The sequence below is a fragment of the Myxocyprinus asiaticus genome, chromosome 45, assembly GCF_019703515.2.
Source record: "Myxocyprinus asiaticus isolate MX2 ecotype Aquarium Trade chromosome 45, UBuf_Myxa_2, whole genome shotgun sequence".
Taxonomy (NCBI): domain Eukaryota; kingdom Metazoa; phylum Chordata; class Actinopteri; order Cypriniformes; family Catostomidae; genus Myxocyprinus; species Myxocyprinus asiaticus.
The window spans coordinates 3,391,647-3,412,564 of record NC_059388.1 but is presented as its reverse complement, the minus strand read 5'-3'; the positions used below and the strand labels follow the sequence as shown (position 1 = coordinate 3,412,564).

At 38.1% G+C, this 20,918-nt stretch overlaps 1 protein-coding gene across 3 annotated transcripts in view; it reads right to left on the bottom strand.

Annotated features, from left to right (window-relative positions):
• LOC127435325 (TBC1 domain family member 22A-like) overlaps positions 1 to 20,918 on the bottom strand; it is a 239,438-nt gene that overhangs the window by 25,716 nt on the left and 192,804 nt on the right. For all 3 annotated transcript variants that reach the window (XM_051688729.1, XM_051688731.1, XM_051688730.1), the window contains one exon: positions 9,491 to 9,586. In XM_051688729.1, coding sequence (XP_051544689.1) covers positions 9,491 to 9,586 — 96 coding nt within the window. The remainder of the gene's footprint in view (positions 1 to 9,490; positions 9,587 to 20,918) is intronic.

The following is a 20,918-nucleotide window of genomic DNA, read 5'->3' as shown; positions in this document are numbered from 1 at the left end:
AAGAGTAGTAATGTTGTGCTACACTGCTACTTGTTGGAAAAATTAACATGTTAATGGAAAAGCTACACTATTTTGAAAACAGCTGAGCTACAGTCATGATACTGAAATACAAAGTTACGTTTTTAGCGCTAATTTTAGATGCTTAGAAACGTATACTTTCCATCTCCAAAAGCAATTGGTGGTCTTGAAGGGACCTTTCAAAGGCAAGAGAATAGTGTTTGTCAATGATCTTGTGTGTGCTGACAACAAATCAGCGAAAAAGGAGGAAATGAGTAGAGGTACAAAATGATAAGGAGACGGAACAGGAGAAATCATCTCTCTACTGACACACATAGCACAGTAGGGTAAAGACACTGCCTGAGGCTGCTGTCTGAATGCCAAACAGCGGCTGTGTGCTGCAGCGCTGGTGCAGGGGAGAATCCTGAATCACTGGGCACTGCAAACATAAAAAAATCACACTGCCCCACAACACAGTGCTGATACACTCCAATGACTCCCTGCATAGTCAACATACACACAAACTTATTCACTCTGCACAGATGCATGTTTATGTATGTAAGATGAAGGGAAGACAAGGAAAAATGAAAGGGTATAGAAAGATTAAAGTAATCACAATATGAAATCAAAATTGACCCTATTAACTTAATAAATTAATAAATGTTCCCAGTCTTATTGCCCATGATTCATTAGTGTCATTGGCAAAAAAAAAAAAGAAAAAAAAAAAAGGTCTCATTGCACATGATTCATTAGTGTATTTCATTAAAATATATATATATATATATATATATATATATATATATATATATATATATATATATATATATATATATATATAAAACAATTATAATTTTTCATCTAAATGTAATAACTTGCTGCACTTCCAAAATGAGTTATCTTTACTGGTGACCACAAACACGTGGGTGAGGAAAATGCTATACTATTTACAATAATACATTTTATTTTTGTAAATGCATTTTTTGTCTCTTTGTTTGGGTAAGAAAGGTTATTTGGTAAGAATGGTCATAATCTCCAATTAAGTAGGCCTACTTATAAAAGGTGTATAGTATTAGTGTGAGCACTGAAGAAAGCAATGTGCTCAAACATCTGCTCTTGTTGGTCTGTCTTTTAATCCACTTTTACTATGCAAGTTCACAAATAAATAAATGCATTTTGCTGGACCTTTTTTCCTAGTTTGAATCTCTTTTCTATGGTGGCCGTGAAGTGCAAAACAAAACAACAAGTCTGAAAACAAAATGGTAAACCCTGCTCTGTGGATGGTATCTGGCCCTTTCTTCATGATTGTTTCACTGATTATTTCAAAATCCATGCCAAAAGCTCATTGACTGAAAAACTGAATCATTTGAAATGGTTTCTCACTCAGTAAAACAGTAACGGGACACTTTAGAACACAGAAAGCAAAAAGAGCAAGTGGGATAAAGTTAGTTTTAGTACATCAACCTACAGTGAAGACAGTGCGCATAAGGGACTATCTAAAAGTCCAAATATTGTGGTAAAATGTTGGTGGCGTCCAAGCATGTTCTTACTTAACAAACATTGTTATATAAAACAATTTTATACGTTATATAAAAAAAACATCCCAATTATAAAGGTATTGGTTTCTGCCAATAGATAGATTGACTTGCATTAGGCGAGATTTTCCCAGTATGCAAAAAAAAAAAAAAAAAAAAAAAAAACACACACTAAAATTCATCATGATGTTATTTATACATTCCAAATGTTGTAGTAGGCTGCCAGCAGTGTGGATGACTAACTTACTTGATGAATTATTGTGATTCATTTAAAAAAAATAATACTGTATATACTGTATTTGTATAATTGCACATCCTGGGAAAATTAAGTCAGTCAGCCTATCCATTAGAGGCCTTCTACAACCTTTAGAATATGAAAATAATATCTTGGTGAATTTCAGTGTTTTTTGTTTTTTTTAAATAATTGAACACTGTGTACATATAATTGGACATGCTGACAAATCTTCACATGTAGTAAGTCAGCCATAACACAAGCAGCCTACGGCATCCTTTAGAACATGAAAATGCTTTTTTTTTTTTTTTTTTTTTTTTTTTTTTTACAGTGTTTATTATGTTAGAATGTGCAAGTCAGCTGAATGAATGCTTGGACACCACCAACGTTTTAGTGTAGTTTATGTTTTTTTAGATGACCCCTTACACATCGTAGGTGGATATCGTACCTAAAACCCGTTACTGTTTTACTGAGTGAGAAACCATTCCAAATGATTCAGTTTTTCAATCAGTGAGCTTCTGGCATAAATTTTTATATAATTGTGCAAGTGGCCAGTGAACCAATCATGATAAAAGGGCTAGATAACATCCATACAGCTAATCAGGTGAGAATCTATGGTACCTACCTTTTCCGTTTCGACTGACTTGTCGTGTTTTCATTTTTGCCATTGTGTTTTATTCATTTTTGTTGTATTTCTAAATTGTTATTTTTTCAGATTTGTTGTTTTGTTTAACTTCACGGCCACTGTAATATTAAGTGTGTGGACAGCAATTTTTGTGCTTTTTTCGATACCATATTAAAGTCGCAGTAAAGTGCTTTGACGAGCACAGTTCTGTTTGGTGTTTTAACATATTCACTACAAAGGGACATGCTGAATGGCTCATCCCTTTTTCAAATAAATAGCCAATAGGATTTAGTTTAAATCACAGTGTGCGCGCGCGCACACACCAACAAACACATACCCCTTTTCACCATGCTGCTCATGCCAGAGCCAGTTACCGGGGAAACTGAGAAGCAATCTCAATACCGGCATGCTTTTCTACTGACTTGCGGACCGAACGATGATCTAACTGACAACATTAATACATAACCAGCCCACAAAAGCAGATGAATAAAGAATAAAGAACACTTACTCGTGCTGTACATCCCAAGATACTTTCAAAAAATGCCTGCATTAGAAATATGAATAAACTCCAGCCACTTTCTCAAAACATTAAGACGTGAAAAGCCTCGAACAACTGCTATTTTGCCATTATTCCCAATGTTGATCTCGTTAAGTAAATCATTGACCAAAAACACTCATTACCGGAGGGTTACGAATATGAGACGAGCATACTGTACATAAAATATGACCAAAAAAATTTTAATATACATTTTATATTACAACTTACAGTACATCTGCACAGACAATAAAGCGAATGAACAGGTGAACTTGTACTAAATTACATGTGTTAAAAAATTTGCTACAATCAATGCAATATACTAAAAAGGCAAATTAATAAATTAATACAGCATGAAGAATTCAGAATACTAACTTCTAAAGAGCAGCTAACACTTCAGTATATACATTATATGCTATTATTTGAAGAGCTCAGGTTTTCACTACATGGACAGTTTTACAGTATTTTAATGTAACCAATCTTATATGTTTGATACATGTTTATATTAAGAAACACAGAGTGTCCGGCGCTATAACTGGATGGGTAGTCTGGGCTCATTAGCCTTGGTTGGCAGCCAGCTTAAGAGAAGGACAACTCTGACTCCAAACTCGGGCAGATCAAGCACGTTAGCACTGTCTGGCCATCCATCTAGAAGCAGGACACTCTGATATAATACTTATAACCTGAGTACTTCGCTGTCACCATCCCAGCTCGCAAGGCTATGACAGATGAACCACGGATATAAAAGGTGGGGCCAGTACTGTGCACACTGCACTCCACCTAAAAACTCCACTGTGCAGGCTCGAAGGACATATCCACATCACGACCTTACATCATCAACAAGCCCTGCAGTGATGGGAAAGGGGCGAAACCGCAGGTGAAAGATGACACTGGAAGCCACAGTTCCGATCCTGTATGCAGTCGGTCCAGGTGTAAGGGTTGTCTGATGTTGACCCTGGAGACGACGACATCATTCGGCAGCACCCTGAACAACCAAGCAGCTTTGTCTAGGGACAGCACTGCTTGCTCCACATGGAGAGGGGCATAGAAAAGGTCCAGCCCACACCTCAGGAAGACTGCCACCCTCCCCACATCATCATTGGCAAGTCAGAGCTGAAGACGGTCCACCAGTTCAGCTACCTGGGGTGCATCATCTCCTCGGACACCAAGGTCGACAAAGAGATTGACAACAGACTGGCAAAGGCAAATAGTGTATTCGGCACTGTACAAAAGAGTCCAAAACAACAAGCATTTGAAGAAAGGCACAAAGATCAGTGTGTGCAGAGCCGTTGTACTGACCACCCTCCTGTACAGCTCTGAGTCATGGGTCACCTACCATCACCACCTGTGACTCCTTGAGCACTTCCACCAGCGCTGCCTCCGCACCATCCTCGACATCCACTGGAATGACTTCACAACCAACACTGAAGTCCTCAAACAAGCAGAGGTCACAAGACACAGCTACGCTGGGCAGGGCACATCTCCAGGATGGAGAATCATCGCCTACCCAAGATCGTGCTGTATGGTGAACTCACCACTAGCCACTGCGACAGAGGGTCACAGAAGAAGCGGTACAAGGAATCTCTGAAGAAATCCCTTGGTGCCCGTCACACTGACCACCGCCAGTGGTCTGCTTTAACCTCTGATCGTGAGGCCTGGTGACACACCATTCACCAGGCTGTCTCCTCCGAGAACGCACGCAGGGCTGGTCTTGAGGACAAAAGGAGGTGGAGGAAGAACTGTGGCAATGCAGCACCAAATCTAGAACAGACTTTCCCTTGTAGTCGCTGCAGCCGGATCTGCCTGTCCTGCATTGGCCTTGTTAGCCACCAGCATACAGCAGCAGACGTGGACAATGTGCAAGTGGTAATATATGAGCAAGGTAGGGGTATGTAGATACTGAATTAAATATGAGTGAATTTACATATGTACATGACATTTTTATACATTATTTCACTATGGGAGTCCTGAAGGCAGTTTAATTGTTCATGTGGATAATGAAAACTATCATCTCCAATGTTTTGAGCGTGTTCAGCACAAGGTTCTTGTGACCGTACCAGACAGACAGCTGTTCAACCTCCCATCTGTATGCAGACTCGTCACCATCATGGATTAGGCCAATGACCGTGGTGTCATCTGCAAACTTCAGGAGCTTGACAGAGGGGTCCTTTGCAGTGCAGTCATTCGTGTACAGAGAGAAGAGCAGTGGAGAGAGAATGCATCCCTGAGGAGCACCAGTGCTAATAGTGAGGGTCCCGGATGTGATTTTCCCCAGTCTCACTAGCTGCTACCTATCTGTCAGAAAGCTAATGATCCACCGACAGATTGTGGTTGGCACGGAGAGCTGTGTCAGTTTGGTTGAGAGAAGATCAGGCATGATGGTATTGAAGGCTGAACTGAAATCCACAAATAGGATCCTTGCATAAGTCCCAGGTCTGTCGAGGTGTTGTAGGATATAATGCAGTCCAATGTTGACAGCATCATACACAGACCTGTTTGCTCAGTAAGCAAACTGAAGGGGATCTAGCAGGGGTCCAGTGATGTCCTTCAGGTAGGCCAAAACCAGTCTCTCAAATGACTTGACCACAGACGTGAGAGCAACAGGTCTGTAGTCATTACGTCCTGTGATTTTGTTTTTTTTTTGGGGACCGGAATGATGGCGGAGCGTTTTGTAAGACTGGCACAAAATTGTCTGCATCATTTCCGGGAAAGTCAAAGAACTCTGCGAGAACCAACGTCATAAAACTCTCACACCTGAGCATCTCCACCTGAGAAAACACCCCACTGATTAGGGACCATAAAACGCAAACCACACTCACATCTGCTCTCTCTCTCACCTCAGGTCACTTTAAGGACACCAAAAACTAAGTTATGACTTATCCTGTTGTGTAATGTAAAAGGTTTTCTGATCATACATGTTTGGTATCATTCAAGAGGTCTCAGTGCAACTGGTAAAATGGTCTCATTCCCTTTCAGCAGAGTCAAATCACAAGTAAGATTTAAGAACTTAGTAAAATACTGTATTCTATCAGGGGCATGACCCCACCCAAATCATCTCTCACAGAGACCAGATGCTGTATGCAGAGTAGGTGCATTCTTTGTAAACATAAATGCAAGCTTCAAAGAACTTGCTTGCAACCCCCTAAATTGTAAAACCAGATCCTAAATAACATCAAACACACACATCTGAAATAACAATAGAATTGTTTGGTACTTAAGGAAGGATGGCAGAAGAGCTCAGGGTCTCTGTAGCCAGATGATCTACACAGTAAACATTGTGTGTAGTATTTTTTTTTTCTCTACCAGGTAATTGCAATTTGAATTTCTTATGTTTGGTAAATGTTTGAATGGAATGCAACTTTAATTATATTATTATGCTTGGTTCACTGGTAGCTTTGAGTTTGATTTAATATTTTAATTGGATTGTTTGAATGTATTACTATTACCTGGTAGAGTTTATTCTGATTTACTCTGAAACTATTGTCTTTAGTAGATTACGTTAAGTCTATGTTTCCGCAAATCTATGACCAGGTTAGTAGCGGACTAAGGCTCAGTTCTGAGTGGAGCATGGGGCACACTGACTGAGACTTTAGAGCTCCGACTAACAAATTGGCATTATTTCTACTTAGAGTGTACAGGCTCGTTAAGGAATTTCTGTTTAGGACAACATGAAGTTGTCGACCAAGCCTAAATAGGGTGAAGTCTAAACCTCTGGTTATTGTAATATTTTCTAGCTAAGTGTACATAGGAAACTATGGCATGATCTTATAAAGCTATTTTAACTTAGGTATTGTTGGTCTACCTTTGTAAATTTAGTGGTCATGACCTCTAATGGTCATGAGATAATGTTACTCTAATTAAGTGTTTATATCTAAGGGGACTAAACAAAATACTTTTAGATAAAAGGGCAAGCATGAGCAGCCATCTAATTAGTATTTAGTCAATTACAGTTTTAATGACCAATACTGGCGTATTTGTGACCGTGAGATCCGCGTACACGGCCAGCGCGAGACTCTCTAAGCGACAGGAATCTGAATGTACAATATAAAATAGAGTTAAATACGATGATCAAATGTTAAACCAAATTTAATAATAATAATTAAGATTGGAACATTAATATATTCTTGGAAACTTTTATAGTTGGTGTCAGAAAAAATAAATGGGGATCATAAAACGAATAATATAGTTATTTAATTGGAACAAAATAACAATGCGCACGAAAAGACAGAACACGCAGGAGACCTTCAGCCACGACATTGGATACTGTCCTTGGGCCAGTGGGTGGCCCCTTACAGTTTGAAGCAGCAGGGAACTTCACACTGCTCCAGTAATCTATTAAAAATCTGTTTGAAGATGGGGGCCAGTTGGTCAGCGCAGACTTTCAGACAGGCAGGTGAGAAACCGTTTGGGCCTGAAGCTATGCCATTTTAGGCATGTAAACTGATTAAAATTCATGAATATGACATGAGTAATTTTAAAGGACATTTTCGTCAAAAGACTAAAACTATGACTAAAAAACAAAAACAAAAAAAACGTATTATTCCTCTAAAATGTAAAAAATACACCTCTTCACTATCTCTGTGCAGTGTTTCTCGACAATTTGTTTTCAGCAGCGGTGCTGTTGTCTGCACATCCATGACCGCAATGCCAGATTTATGCGCTTCTGTAGAGGAATATCTTAAAACAATTACAGAATCATTATAGATGGGTTATTTATGTCCGCCTTGTCATGTGTGTGTTTATTTACTGGGAGCTTTTGACACTTAGAGGGCTCTGGAAGCCCATATAGCTGTAGTAATAACTGTCAAATAATTAAATGACTCAACACAAAAAATTACTTGCACTATTTTTATTAAACCTAAATACAAACAGATAATATAAACCAGGGTCGATTCTAGGGGAGCTTAGCCCCCAATGACACTATAAGAAGTGCGCATTTAATGTATGTCTGTTGCATAGCCATATTTTCATTTTCTAAAATAAACATTTATAAAGTTACCAGAAATGCTTGAAGAATACAGACATACCATATACAGTATTATTGTAAAGTCTCATGCTTCAGACTAGAGTTCATTGGCTTCGAAAGTGAGATGTCAGTGAACGAGAAATATGAGTCAGTGTATTGAAGTGAGCGAAAATGATAGAGGGTGAGGGCTTCAACCAACCACATATACTGATAAATCTTTAGCTTTAAGTTATCTCTAAAAATATACTCCCCTATTGGAAAAATTAATGGTCTTTTTTTTCCAGAACCAGACTGTTGCATTCTATTCTTATTGCATTCACTACCCTCAATGAATAATAAATCAGATAAATCAGGAATAATTAAAAAAATGTTTTATTACACTGCTCTGGAAAAATGTATTTTAATTTGCAGCCAATCGCAGCATTCTGCATTCAAACATTTTTTTTTTTTTTCCAAATTACCACTAAACTGTATATTTGTCCCTGTGTTAGTTTTGTGTCTCTTGTATAACTCCAAGGCCTATTTCTTCTCGCACAATGAAATTATTTGACCTCAAATCAATACATCGTGCCCATTTATTTATTTGGAATGTAGCCGTGTAATAAGCAGGATAAAGAACAGTTCTGATCACCCTGTAAAGGTTTATTTTGTGATAAGACTAGACATAAAAAAAAAAAAAAAATGCCATCCTTATTGTAGACTGCAAGGCATGTCATGAGCCATGTACGTGCATAAGAAAATCTAAAGCTGTCTTTCAACTTTAAAGGCAGCACAGACGATGCATTTATACTGAGATTTCAATCGTGAAAGCCAACAAAGTTAATTATCATGCACAGCTAATCAGTCACAAATGGCAAAGTTTTAGGTGGCTCTAATGTGTATATTGCATATTATTATGGTATGTCATCGGTATTGGCAGATGAATGCAGAACCGTTTCTTGATGGTTTTCACAGATTTTGGCCGATACTGATATTAACAAAAACTATAGACCGATACTGATTTTGCCACTTACCTTATTTTGTCATCAGATCCACTGATTTACTTTAAAAATGTACAAAGAGGTACAAAAGCTTTTTTACTGTTTGAATTGGATCAGTCGAACATGTGACACATCAAAATTGAAAGATAAAAGATAAAAAAAAGATTAAAAAAAATAAACATGATAACATTGTGATGAATATGATACTCAATACAGAAGTTTATTGTGAATACTGTTTCATGTCTTTAAGGTCATGAAAAGGTGAAGGTTGATAAGTACAGAGAGTGAAAAAAAGAGTCCAGTAAGAGAAGTCCAGTCAGACTGATTATACAAATAAAATTATATTATACTTTTGATGACATAACACTATCAGCCCCCTCCTCCCAGCCCAAACCCTTTATCTCTCAATCGCATGGAAAGACAGTATGTGTGTGAGAGGACAGGACTTAATGGAGTCTCAAAGGGACAGCACAATATCACCTTACAGCAGCTGCTGTCATCGCACTAATGCAGGCGGGCTGACCTCTCGACCCTGCAAGTTAATTAGGGAGGAGGGGTCTAGCGCAAGGACGACACTTGCTGTGGCTCAGGGATCGTACAAAACGGCACACAAACCATCTTACCTGGAAATCCTTCTCCCCTAATATATCTTTCCGCCATCGGACCAGGAAGGCGGCACACACATAGAGATGGAAATGAGAGAATCCTTCCGGCTCCGCCTGTAAATGCAAATGACAGAACAATCACAAACATGTGATATTGTCTTTAAGATCAAACCTAAACATCCATCCTCAGTTCAAAAAGACATCTATTGAAGCTAAGATGAAAAGAGAGCTTGTTAAAAATATTCATGGTTATTATAATTATTTACATATCGATGCTTTCTTATGGTTCATTTTGAATTAAGGTTTCGGTAAATAGTTTGCACATTACTAATAGGGCCTGTAGGAATTTTGGTAGTATAAATGTACACGGAACCTCCACCATTATATGTAGGAAACAGTTTGTGTAAGCTAGGAATTAAATTAAACTGTCCTTATTCTACATTATTATGTAAGGAAATTTATAATGGAATTAGTCGCGTTCGACACCACTACAAATTAGATAAATGACCAATAACTAGATTATTTGTCTGAATAAAATTCTACACCATTAAAATCGTAATACAACGTCTCGTTGTATCTGCTCACAACTTCTATTGTAAGGAATTAGCTTTAATAAGGGAATTATGATTAATTCACTTATTGAAGTAATATTGTTCTCATGGCTTATTGAAAATAATATCACACATATTTATGTATAGCTTTGAAGTGAAATCTTTTAAAAACAGGGATGAGATTATTTATCAAAATATACCACAGTCAAATTATCTTTGAATACAGACAAACTTTATTGCTTTTCTAAACATAAACTAATCTAACACATAAAACATGAAACAGGTTGGTAAGTAGTGACAGAATGTAAAGTAAATGATCAATACAGAGAAAATGAACTTTATGGAGTCTGTTGACAATGCCTTAAGAACCATTTATCCTTCTTTGAGTCTAAATCGATTTGCAATCGGATTACCCAAAGTATTTAACTAATACACCAGCACTTTGAGCAAAGATGTACTTGCATGTCATTGTATTTCCTTGCATTGCGTTCTTTGTGTTGCTTGGTTCTTTGGCTCTTTGTCAAAAGTTCATTCCGTCAATGTTTTGGACCTCTGTTAGATTGGGATATCTGTTGTGTCGATGGATGACTCCCGTTGGGTGTGTGAACTGTACAGCAGAGAGTGAGAGGCTTTCTCGGGATTTCGAGTCCCGAGTTTCTGTGGACTCTACATGGCATGGAGGATGAGGAGCTGCAGTGAAGAGCAAGAGACAGGACCAGGAGACCGTTCCTAGAGAGGATTTCAAGAGCGTTCCTAAGAGAGTTCTAAGAGAGAGTTCTTCCTCGGTAGGAGAGTTTTGAACTGAAAATGGCTTCACCCCTAAGGTGTCCTGAGCCAATCAGAAGTGGATTTTCAGATTCACATGGTTGACTAGTCTGTCCTTTTCAAAGTTGATTTACAATCCTTTGTATGGAGAATTCTTACCACTTCCCGCTAAAAAATAGTGCATGTTTAATCATGAACTTCTATATCTTGAAAACAGTGCAAGAGACATGACATTCGTTGTCATCAACATTCTCTACGTAAGCAAGCAAGCATTTACATACTAAATGTGACATACTTTCATGATTATTATACGTGTAAGTAACAAAACATGAAAATCCCAGGTTACAAATCATACTGGTTAATTCATTGGTTTTACAACATGGATAACACATTACACGTTATAAGAAACCTGATTGTCAGGGTATATTAACAGGTTAAGCCTTGAATAGTTACCATTCTTAGTAGAATGAGATGATCATACAAGATTAAAGATTATAATCATCGATTTGTCAGTTAAAAGTGATTACAAATCACTACACATATTTTAAAAGGTACATCAGGCTATAATCATTAATTTGTCAGTTATAAAAGTGATCACAGGTCATAAAGTCATTTTCAGGATAATCTAGCAAGGATAGGTTTTGTATACATTGTGGGTCCATGCGGTTTCTGCTGAGCTAAGAGAGAATGTCTTTGGAATGTGCAGATGGGGAGAGGAGGTGTCCCGGGGGAAGAACAAATGTCACTGCGTTAGGTCTATGTTGATTTCGGGCCTTGGGACTGTCTTCACGTGTCTCTGTTTCCTGATATGGCCACGGATTTATGCATTAAGGTCACAAGGTGTTACTTGGCCATTTGGTCTTACAGAGGGTTTAAGTTTGTGGAACAAAGAAGGGTTTTCTTTATTGGTCAGTTCTGTCATTACAAATCCTAGTTTGAGATTAAGCAGGCATGGGAGAAACGGTCTCCTTCAGCAATTTAGGTGCCATGGATTTGTTTTTATGACTCTCTAATAGCTTGGTGGGGGATCTCTCTGATCTGTGGAATGTGATGTTGTGTTCATATGATGGCTTTGTTCGTGGATAATCCTACAGGCCGCAACGACTAAATTATTTGAGACCAATACGGCTAACCATATTTTAACACTGTGATTGGCTGATTATTATAGGATATTTTTTCAGTTACTAATTAATTACTGTTACTGTGAGGAACGCAGTCTGACTCCTACCAAATGTTACATCAAACATATTTGTATTCTTATCTTTGTTTGTTGTCTAATTCCCATCATGATTAATAACAATGTGTAACAAGCATTGGAGGCTAGCAAATCATAATATAATTTACATACAAAAGTCTTAAAGATACAGAAGCAAAAACAGCCTGTTTAATTCAAAGGGCCAAAGAAACGGTTAAAAACAGTCATGAAATTTTACGGGGGCCTGGGTAGCTCAGACAGTATTGATGCTGACTACCACCCCTGGAGTCGTGAGTTCGAATCCAGGGTGTGCTGAGTGACTCCAGCCAGGTCTCCTAAGCAATCAAATTGGCCCGGTTGCTAGGGAGGTTAGAGTCACATGGGGTAACCTCCTCGTGGTCTCTATAATGTGGTTCGCTCTCAGTGGGGAGCATGGAGAGTTGTGCGTGGATACCGCAGAGAATAGTGTGAAGCCTCCACACGCGATACATCTCTGCCACATGATAAGATGCCTGGATTGACGGTCTCAGATGCGGAGACAACTGAGATTCGTCCTCTGCCACCTGGATTGAGGTGAGTCACTACGCCACCACGAGGACTTAGAGCGCATTGGGAATTGGGTATTCCAAATTGGGGAGACAAAAAGTAGTCATGAAACTAAATTATAACACTGATAAACATTAAATGGAGCTCAAGGAAAAAAAGTGTAGAATAGACCCATTAAGACAAAATACCTAAAATCAATAAAAAATATAAATAAACCAATGTGTATTGTAAATAGCTTCATTTTCATCAATACTGCTGGAGAAAAAAAAAAAAAAAAAAAAAAAAAGAAACTCCATTAGTTTGACATTTTGTTTCACTCTTTTGTTTTTCTCACCAATAATTTCAACTGCTCATTTAGTTTCTTGACTCATTTTCTGATGGCACCAATATAAAACAATGAAATTAAAGGATAGGCTGGAACAAGATAAGCCTGTGTGTTATGTCCTTGCAGGATAATAATACTAAACTTTTAACAAAGCCTTGTGTCTGAAGAAGTGCACGTAATTCTCCATCTCAAACACCTTGTACTGTGATAACCACTGAACCAATGCGTTCTTTATACGAATATGAACAAATCATAACTTAAAAGAGCTGCAGTTAAACTACATCATGTGTCACTCACATACACTAAGGAGTTTACTGATTACTATTTTTAGTCTCAGACAGTTCATGGATAGCCTGATGAGTACTGCACACACATTTGGCAGAAGCTTTCACAAAACAAAAAGCTCCAATTTGATTGGCTGGCTTTAAGCAATTTTTAAGAGTTAGGGTGCACAGTTTTTTTTTTTTTTTTTTTAACCAGTCCACTCGGAAACAAATGGTGCATTTATGTTTGAAACAACATTTTATTATAGCCAAATATTTTGCATGAACATATAGAGGTATCAAGAACACGACATGACAAGAATGCTGGAAAAGTCATGTTTACAAAAGGCTGCTACAATGAGCACTTTTAACAGTGTGTCCTAACCAGGCGCAATGCAACAAGTTTCCAGCTATTAGTATTTTACCTGTCCACACCAAAAGCGAAGATTCAGTGCAATGAGATGCACATGCAGCCAATCAGAACATTTAAAGTTTTATTTACAGCTTCCTGGAGCAAGATTTTGGAACAATTACATCAACGGCAACCGTATACCAAGCAACCAACCAAAATTTCTTGTTGGCACAAAAACTCACTTTATTTTACATGGAAGAGATATATTTTATCGTTTGTCACGTTATCACATCACATCTGGTAAGGAAAAACCAGTCACTACATTTATGCATTTGGCAGACACTTTTATCCAAATCATTTTATCAGTCTGTGTGTTCCCTGGGAATCGAACCTATGATCTTGGTGTTGCTGGTGCCATGCTCTACCTGTTGAGCTACAGGAACTTTGACAGTAGTGTTTGTTTGATTGAATGGCTTCTTTACAGCATCCATGCTATGTGTGATTGAGAATGAAATGTTTCTTTTAATTGACTGTAGAGAATAGAAAGGATATTAAAAGAGATATTATCAAACAGCAAATGGTTTACTTGGATCTAGTCTTTGGACTAACATTACACTGAAAGAGTCAAAACTTTTACTCTGAGCACGCAGTGAAAAGACCTCGGTACTGAACTTCTTCGGCACTACACCACTCAAACACTGGTAAGTGAAATCTTAAAAATTACCAGCTAGTGACTAATCACAGACATTTTTTGTAGCAATGGGAAGTATTTATGCACATCTGATTGTTGGGGATTGCAGACAGAAAGAAAGAGCGATCTTGGCATTTCAAGAATCGACATTGGGATCGTACAAATGAAGATAAAGTAGAAAATCTATATTTTTGCCCGGCCCTAGATCCAAACGTGCAAGAGAGGTCCAGCATGTCCGTGAGAGAAACCATGAATCCTGCAGGATCAGTTTGTCTCTTTCGTGCCTCACAGAAGAGTCTGTGACTGCACTGAAAATATCACGATATATCACGATACATGGATCCAAGTATCAATACAATATCGTGAGAAAAAGTATCGCGATATATTGATATTTGATTAAATCGACACAGCCCTAGTTAACACTGGATACAACTTTGCATCACGGCGACAGTTTAGGCACATCACGTTCTATTTCTGATGCGCTGTACACATTTTGCGCAACAGCTCGATTTTCTGTGCACGTTTTTTTAAAAACGTTCGCTTATACGCATCCAGTGTAGACAGACTCTAGATGTGCGACATCGTTCTAGTCTGGTGTGTAGACAGGGTGTTAGTCCACATCCACACTAATTAATTTTCAGCTTCCTAACATCATCGTTTTCCAAAGTATGCGATAATAGAGTGTGTTTTCGAAAAGCTCAGTTTTCGGTTCATTCTCAGTTTTCTGTGTTTTCAAACTAAAACGTATTAGTGTGACGTGGCCTTAAATATTTAGAGTTTTGTTAAAACACTTAGTAGCAAGTAAACAAGATATTGTGAAGTGCACCTATATATTCCACTTTTGTGTTATGATGAATTCTATGATGAATTCTGTGGCATTATTTGAATGAGTTTATTATGGTGACATTGCCAAATTTACCTGAACCTAAACATCAAATACAAACAGACAAACTGTGGTTGGTCGCTTTACATGCCAACCAGAAGGCCTCTTTCTGTCTAAGTGGGTGGTTCTTAGCCAGAAAATGCTGCAAAGAGGAGCAGACTTTGTCATTGGTCAAAAGTCTGGCTACACAAGACGCCACCTGAGGAAACGTGGCGTAGCCACTACAGCTGGAGGTGTAATGAGTTCCACACGTGGAGGTGGGAAGATTATATGCCATGCCAGCCACGGACAGAGGGTCCTAATGAAAATCAATGGGTGTGTTTCTTCCAGAAATAAACAGGAAGGGCAGGTCTCCTCTTCAAGGGTAAATGTGGGCAATGGAAATCTTCCCAACTGTACTGTGGGTTAGAACAGTCACACACAAACAGCGGCACACATACCCAAGGTCTCAGGAAGTAGTTTCAAACCTGCATATGTTACATCCAGTCCAATTACCCCGCCGTCATTCTCAGTCACCTCCTCGTCAAAGTAACAACACAAACATGAAATCCACTTAATTAGACACTCAATAGACAGGGCCAGGCTGCAAGGGCATCTGCATATGTTCAGCAGTGTGGGGATGAACTTCCGTCTCTATAATTCTTAGAGTTGGCTGCCTTCCATCTATTTATAGCAGAAAGTATGTTGTCAGAATCCCTGTTATGTCATGCACTGCTACTTTTGTTTTGTTAATTAAAAGAATTTATCTCTGGAAATAGTTGTTTAAATAAATAAACAAAACAAACATAGGTTAATTAGTCTTGCCTTCTGTGTTTTCTGATTTTCTTTAGAGCATTTTAAAGAAATAGTTCACCCCAAAATAAAAGTCTCATATAACACACATGATCAAGACATACTATATTGGTTGCTAAGGTGTTCTGAGTGATCATTAGCACATTGCTAAACACTTTTTAGGGTGTTTTGGGTTGCTACTTACTAGCCTGAGTAATGTTTTTTTAATCTGTTTATAGAGCGCAACAGGCTAGTTTCGGAAGCAAATATCCCAATCATTTTTTCCAAAATTGTAAGCCACATGATAAGATGCTATTACACTCAGAAAAGTAATAGCCTCTCCTAAACAAGCGGCACAATTTGTTGAATCATTCATGTTCGTACCACAATAGCTGAGGGATGACTTATGCGCCAAACTATAATACTTTAGGGTGGAGGTTTGTTCAAATCCTTAGCAAGTACCACTAATTACATTATGAAAGCAAATTTCATCTTAGCAAACCACTCTTGACAAGCATGCTCAGAGGCATTCATTCAAAGCAGAGCCTCGTAACGTCCTGAAAGATTTCATGTAAAAACAAGTGTTAGCTTACAGCCATAACAAACTCCACAAATCTACAGTACAGCATCATGGTAACCAGCAATGTGGCGGTCAGAACGCTTTGGCAGATGCCTGATGATATGCGTTGGAGATCATTGGATAGTAAAAAGCCTGCAGTCAGCTAATCGTTTCATCAAGAGTCCCTGGGAGTGATTTACCAACAAGTTTGCAGAGACGTAGTAGATCTGACATCGAACAGCACACACAATTCAAATCTACCCATCCTTCAGCCTCAAGCAAGACGAGAGAGCACAAGAACGAGAGAAACCAGATGAAACGTAGTCAGCCGCTCTGAGTTATGTCCCGGGTGATGATTGCCTATTGGTGTAACCTACCGGCCTTAATCAGAGTGGCAGGGAAGATGACCGGCTGATGGTATCAAGCTGTGAGACACTCCCTGCTACTGTGCTTTATTACTTTATTAAACCTCTCTACCAGGGAGACGTGAGACTCCTGCTGTCAGAGTGAAAAAAAATATTGCCTACTGTCTGGGTGAATGTGTGCACTCAAAGTGAGAATTCACACTATACTCTTTCACTCTATACTTTGGGAGCATGCGTATATCTTTCAGTGGATGGTGATAAAAGCCTACATGACAACAAACATTACATGACAAGCCATGACCTTGTGTTGAAGAGCAAGTGTTGAAGAATGGGTGAATAAAAGATTTTAGAGTTATTGCAGTTTAAATGTAAGTAAAAATTGGCAAACTATGTGTGATGTTTAAAAGATATTGACAGAACTTTTTTTTTTTTTTTGCCATGCCAAGTCCATGCCTCGAGTCTGATGGTAAACCTATTTCTGCAAAACTCTTGTGAGATTCACATTAGCTGCTACCAAGGTTGCTACTTTCCTTCATTAAAACTGTTTATGAATGTAAATCTCGAAAGAGTTTTTGCAGAATGAAGGTTACCATCAAAACATGACACAAATGCTACCCCAAATCATGTCCAATCAATTGAATTTGCCAAAGGTGGACTCCAATCAAAGTGTTTTTAAAGTGTTGAGTATTCTAATCAATCCCATGGGTGCGTTTCCTCCAGAAATAAGCAGGAAGGACAGGTCTCCCCTTCAAAGCTATGACCGTGCACAATGTCTTATCCAATTTTCGTGAGAGTGCTAATTCTAAGCGCAATTTTCATGCCAGCGTAAAGCGGCGTGGGTGGGAGTTTTTGCGCTAATGTGGGCATAGGCGCGCAAACTTTGGGTGTAGTGTATGTAAATGAAGTGTTGCGCAGCGCAATTTGCTATTTTCCTAAGAATTTGGTCGTCGCACTTAGACGTTTCAATACCACATCTTAACTTAATCCAAATTCAGTTCCTACACTTGCAGTTTGGAGATTCCACCAGCAGGTGGTAATAAAGTTAATGTCCAAACTCTTAAAATATAGTGGAACATTAAATTAAGTCCCTGACTATCACGGTCATAGCTGTTCTGAGAAAAAAAAAATATTTATAATTATGAGATTGTTTTAATCTATCTAAAGTTCTTGGCTTATTTTTCAATTATTATCATGTTTATATTTAAAATTGTATTTATTTATTTTTTTACTTTTTTTTTTTTAAATCATTGCAAAAAGGGCAGGTGTAAGAAGTTGGACAGAGTAAAATGTTTGGATTTAGCATGTTTTTTTGACCACTTTGTTATTTTGATTATATTTTCTTTTCGTTTGAAATGTAATTTGAATTTAGAAATATATTTGGTTTAATTTGTTGTATTTCAATAAAATCATTTATTTTTTCAAAATCAAAATTGACCGGTAGAAGTGAAGTGCGTGCTGATACAATCACTGTTAATGCCAGCCATGATTTGTGTGTCAGTATATGATCATGATTAATAATACTTACATTCTCTATAATTTAAAGAGCGTACATCCAAATTCTGACGAGAATCACATTTTCCATTCATATAAAAGGAGCGTGTGTCACTGTCATAGAAATATGCCTGGCATTCATCAAGGACACAGTTAATTTATGAAAGTACGTAAGTCCATATTTCTGTTCTTTTAATTCATTGCATACAGTCCATTTACACTACTAAATTCTTATGACTGTCCTGTCTTTGTTTAAATTGTTGGTGTTTGAGGGAATGGACTATATAGGACGCAGATGCTGGAATAACTGGAAAAGAACCTCAGAATTAAATTGCATTTGGTCCAGCGCGCACGATTTCGCCAAACCCCTTTGCGACTTAGCGCATGCTTGCACGAAAATACCAAAACTTCATGGCCATGCCCATTGACTTTGCGCTTATGACTTAAGGCAAACGCTTGCACTCTTAAAATAAGGTCCTATGCCTTAAAACAAACAAACAAACAAACAAACAAAAAAACACTGATTCTGTATTTACTTATTTTGTATTTTTCCCTTAAACTTTGAGATCACCTTAATCTGTTTGGAAAGTTTGGAGTGCATCTGAACTGTGAGCTGTGTCTTCCTCTCTGCATGACTCTATCAGGCAGGATACTACTGCCCCTGCATCACTCTCACACATCACTATTAGAGTTTCATATGATCTCATGTTACGTCCAATTACATCAAATGATTATACAACGTTGTCGATAATGTCGACTAATTGTTTCAGCCCTAATTACGTGTTGAATATTGTGTAAGGCAGGGGTTGGCAACCTGCACATACTGCATAGTTCTTCTGGAACAGAAATACACATGAAGCCGACACGTTGCTATCAAATATTTCTGTACCCTGACATCTATCCCAAGTTACCGACAAGCACCATCTCCCATCAGGCATTTTTTTAAATGTGTTTACCTTTTCCTGATGTGCTAGAGTTAATAAAATATGCATTCCTGTCGACTGCGTTACATCATTTACAATAAAAAACAACTCACTTTTGGCACCACTTTGTGGACATTTTACCCATAAACTTGAGCTCACACGTGCCCATACATTCAACAACACTTCCAGCTTTGGCCACTGGGGGCAGTGGTTAAAATTTAGGTAAGCACAGACACATTTTTGCTGAAGAATTTTCAACCTTCTATGGCCGAATTCACAGTAAGATCAGTCTGGATATCATGTGGGCCTGCATAAAAAATTTGGTGTTAAGTAGTTTTATAGAATTAAAATGTGTTTTTTCAAACAATATTTGTGTGCTCTGTGTAATTTTGTATTGAACTTCAAATAAAGCATGTTTTTCTTTTTCAACACTTGTGTGGTTCATGCTAGGATGTATACACACCGGTGCAATGTGTATACTCGCACCAAGCAATAGTTCCATTCTTCTTTCTCCTCATCCGTGCCGAATCCTGATCTAAAGCTTCTGAAGGCACTGCGAGGCACCGAGGAAAGAAGCTTCCCACTGGGGATTTGGACCTGCAACCTGAATCCCTTTACCCAACCTATGGGGCTTCCCTAATAATTGCCCTCTGTTTTCTGACACAGAAAAGCAGGTACCCAGAAGGCAAAGTCCAGGTCAGCAGCACAGCATTTGCATCAATATTTCATCACTTCTTGCTTGAAATCACCACTTGCCAGGACTGCTCCTCCATTGTTCCTCAATACTGCAAAATCACATATAGAGCAACAGCTCACCGTGTTCCCTGGAGTCAATCGTTTACAATAAAAATGTGAGTCAGCATGCATTGCATGTCTGGAGTTGAAGCTGACTTCTATGAATGGTAGTTGTTATTATTCAGTAAATAATCAATTAAGATTAATGTTACATTTAATTAAATGGAATGGAATATCTAGCTTCATTTGGAAAACTGCAATAAAAAGGCACTTGAAAATGGAAGAACCTGGAATCTTATGAGGAAATCTAGAACTCTTTCACAGAGATGGAGGTGTATGATGTCACGGAAATATGACGACATCCCCAAGGATGTACACAATGAATGGTAAATATATTTACTTTTAAGCAACAGCCCATATTAAATAATAATAAGAGAAAGACCGATAATCAGTTTGACCAATGATTCTACCAATATTCACACTTTTCTAAAATATTCTAAATGTTCTAAAATATCTGGTAGGTCTTAAAAATAGCACTCAACAACAGCATGACACCACTGTGCATTCATCAGGACACAAATGTGTTCACAGGCAAAGTAGCTGAATATTTTAATGTTATGAATGTGTTATAATGTGCTTAAATTATAAATATGTATTAAAAATTTTCAGAAAAACATAGCGGCACCCAGAGAGATGTACACAGTTTATGATAATTATTCACTATTTTTAATCATTAAATGACACAATAGTAGTCTCATTAAGTAGGTTGTTCACCTTTAGAGGTTAGTGTTAAATAATTTTTACCCCGTTTCCACCTGGTATTTAAGATGCATTTCGTATCTTATACATGTGGTCAGCCCTAAAAACAGGTCTAAAATATTTTGTGATCGGATCATTGAAACCACATACGAATGTGGTCAAAAACTCATGTGTCCACATCGCATTTAAAGTGCAAACACTAAACCATTCTGTATGCGTCCCTGCAGCAGTGAAGCACCACCCCTCACCTGTCTATCAACCACTGCACTAAA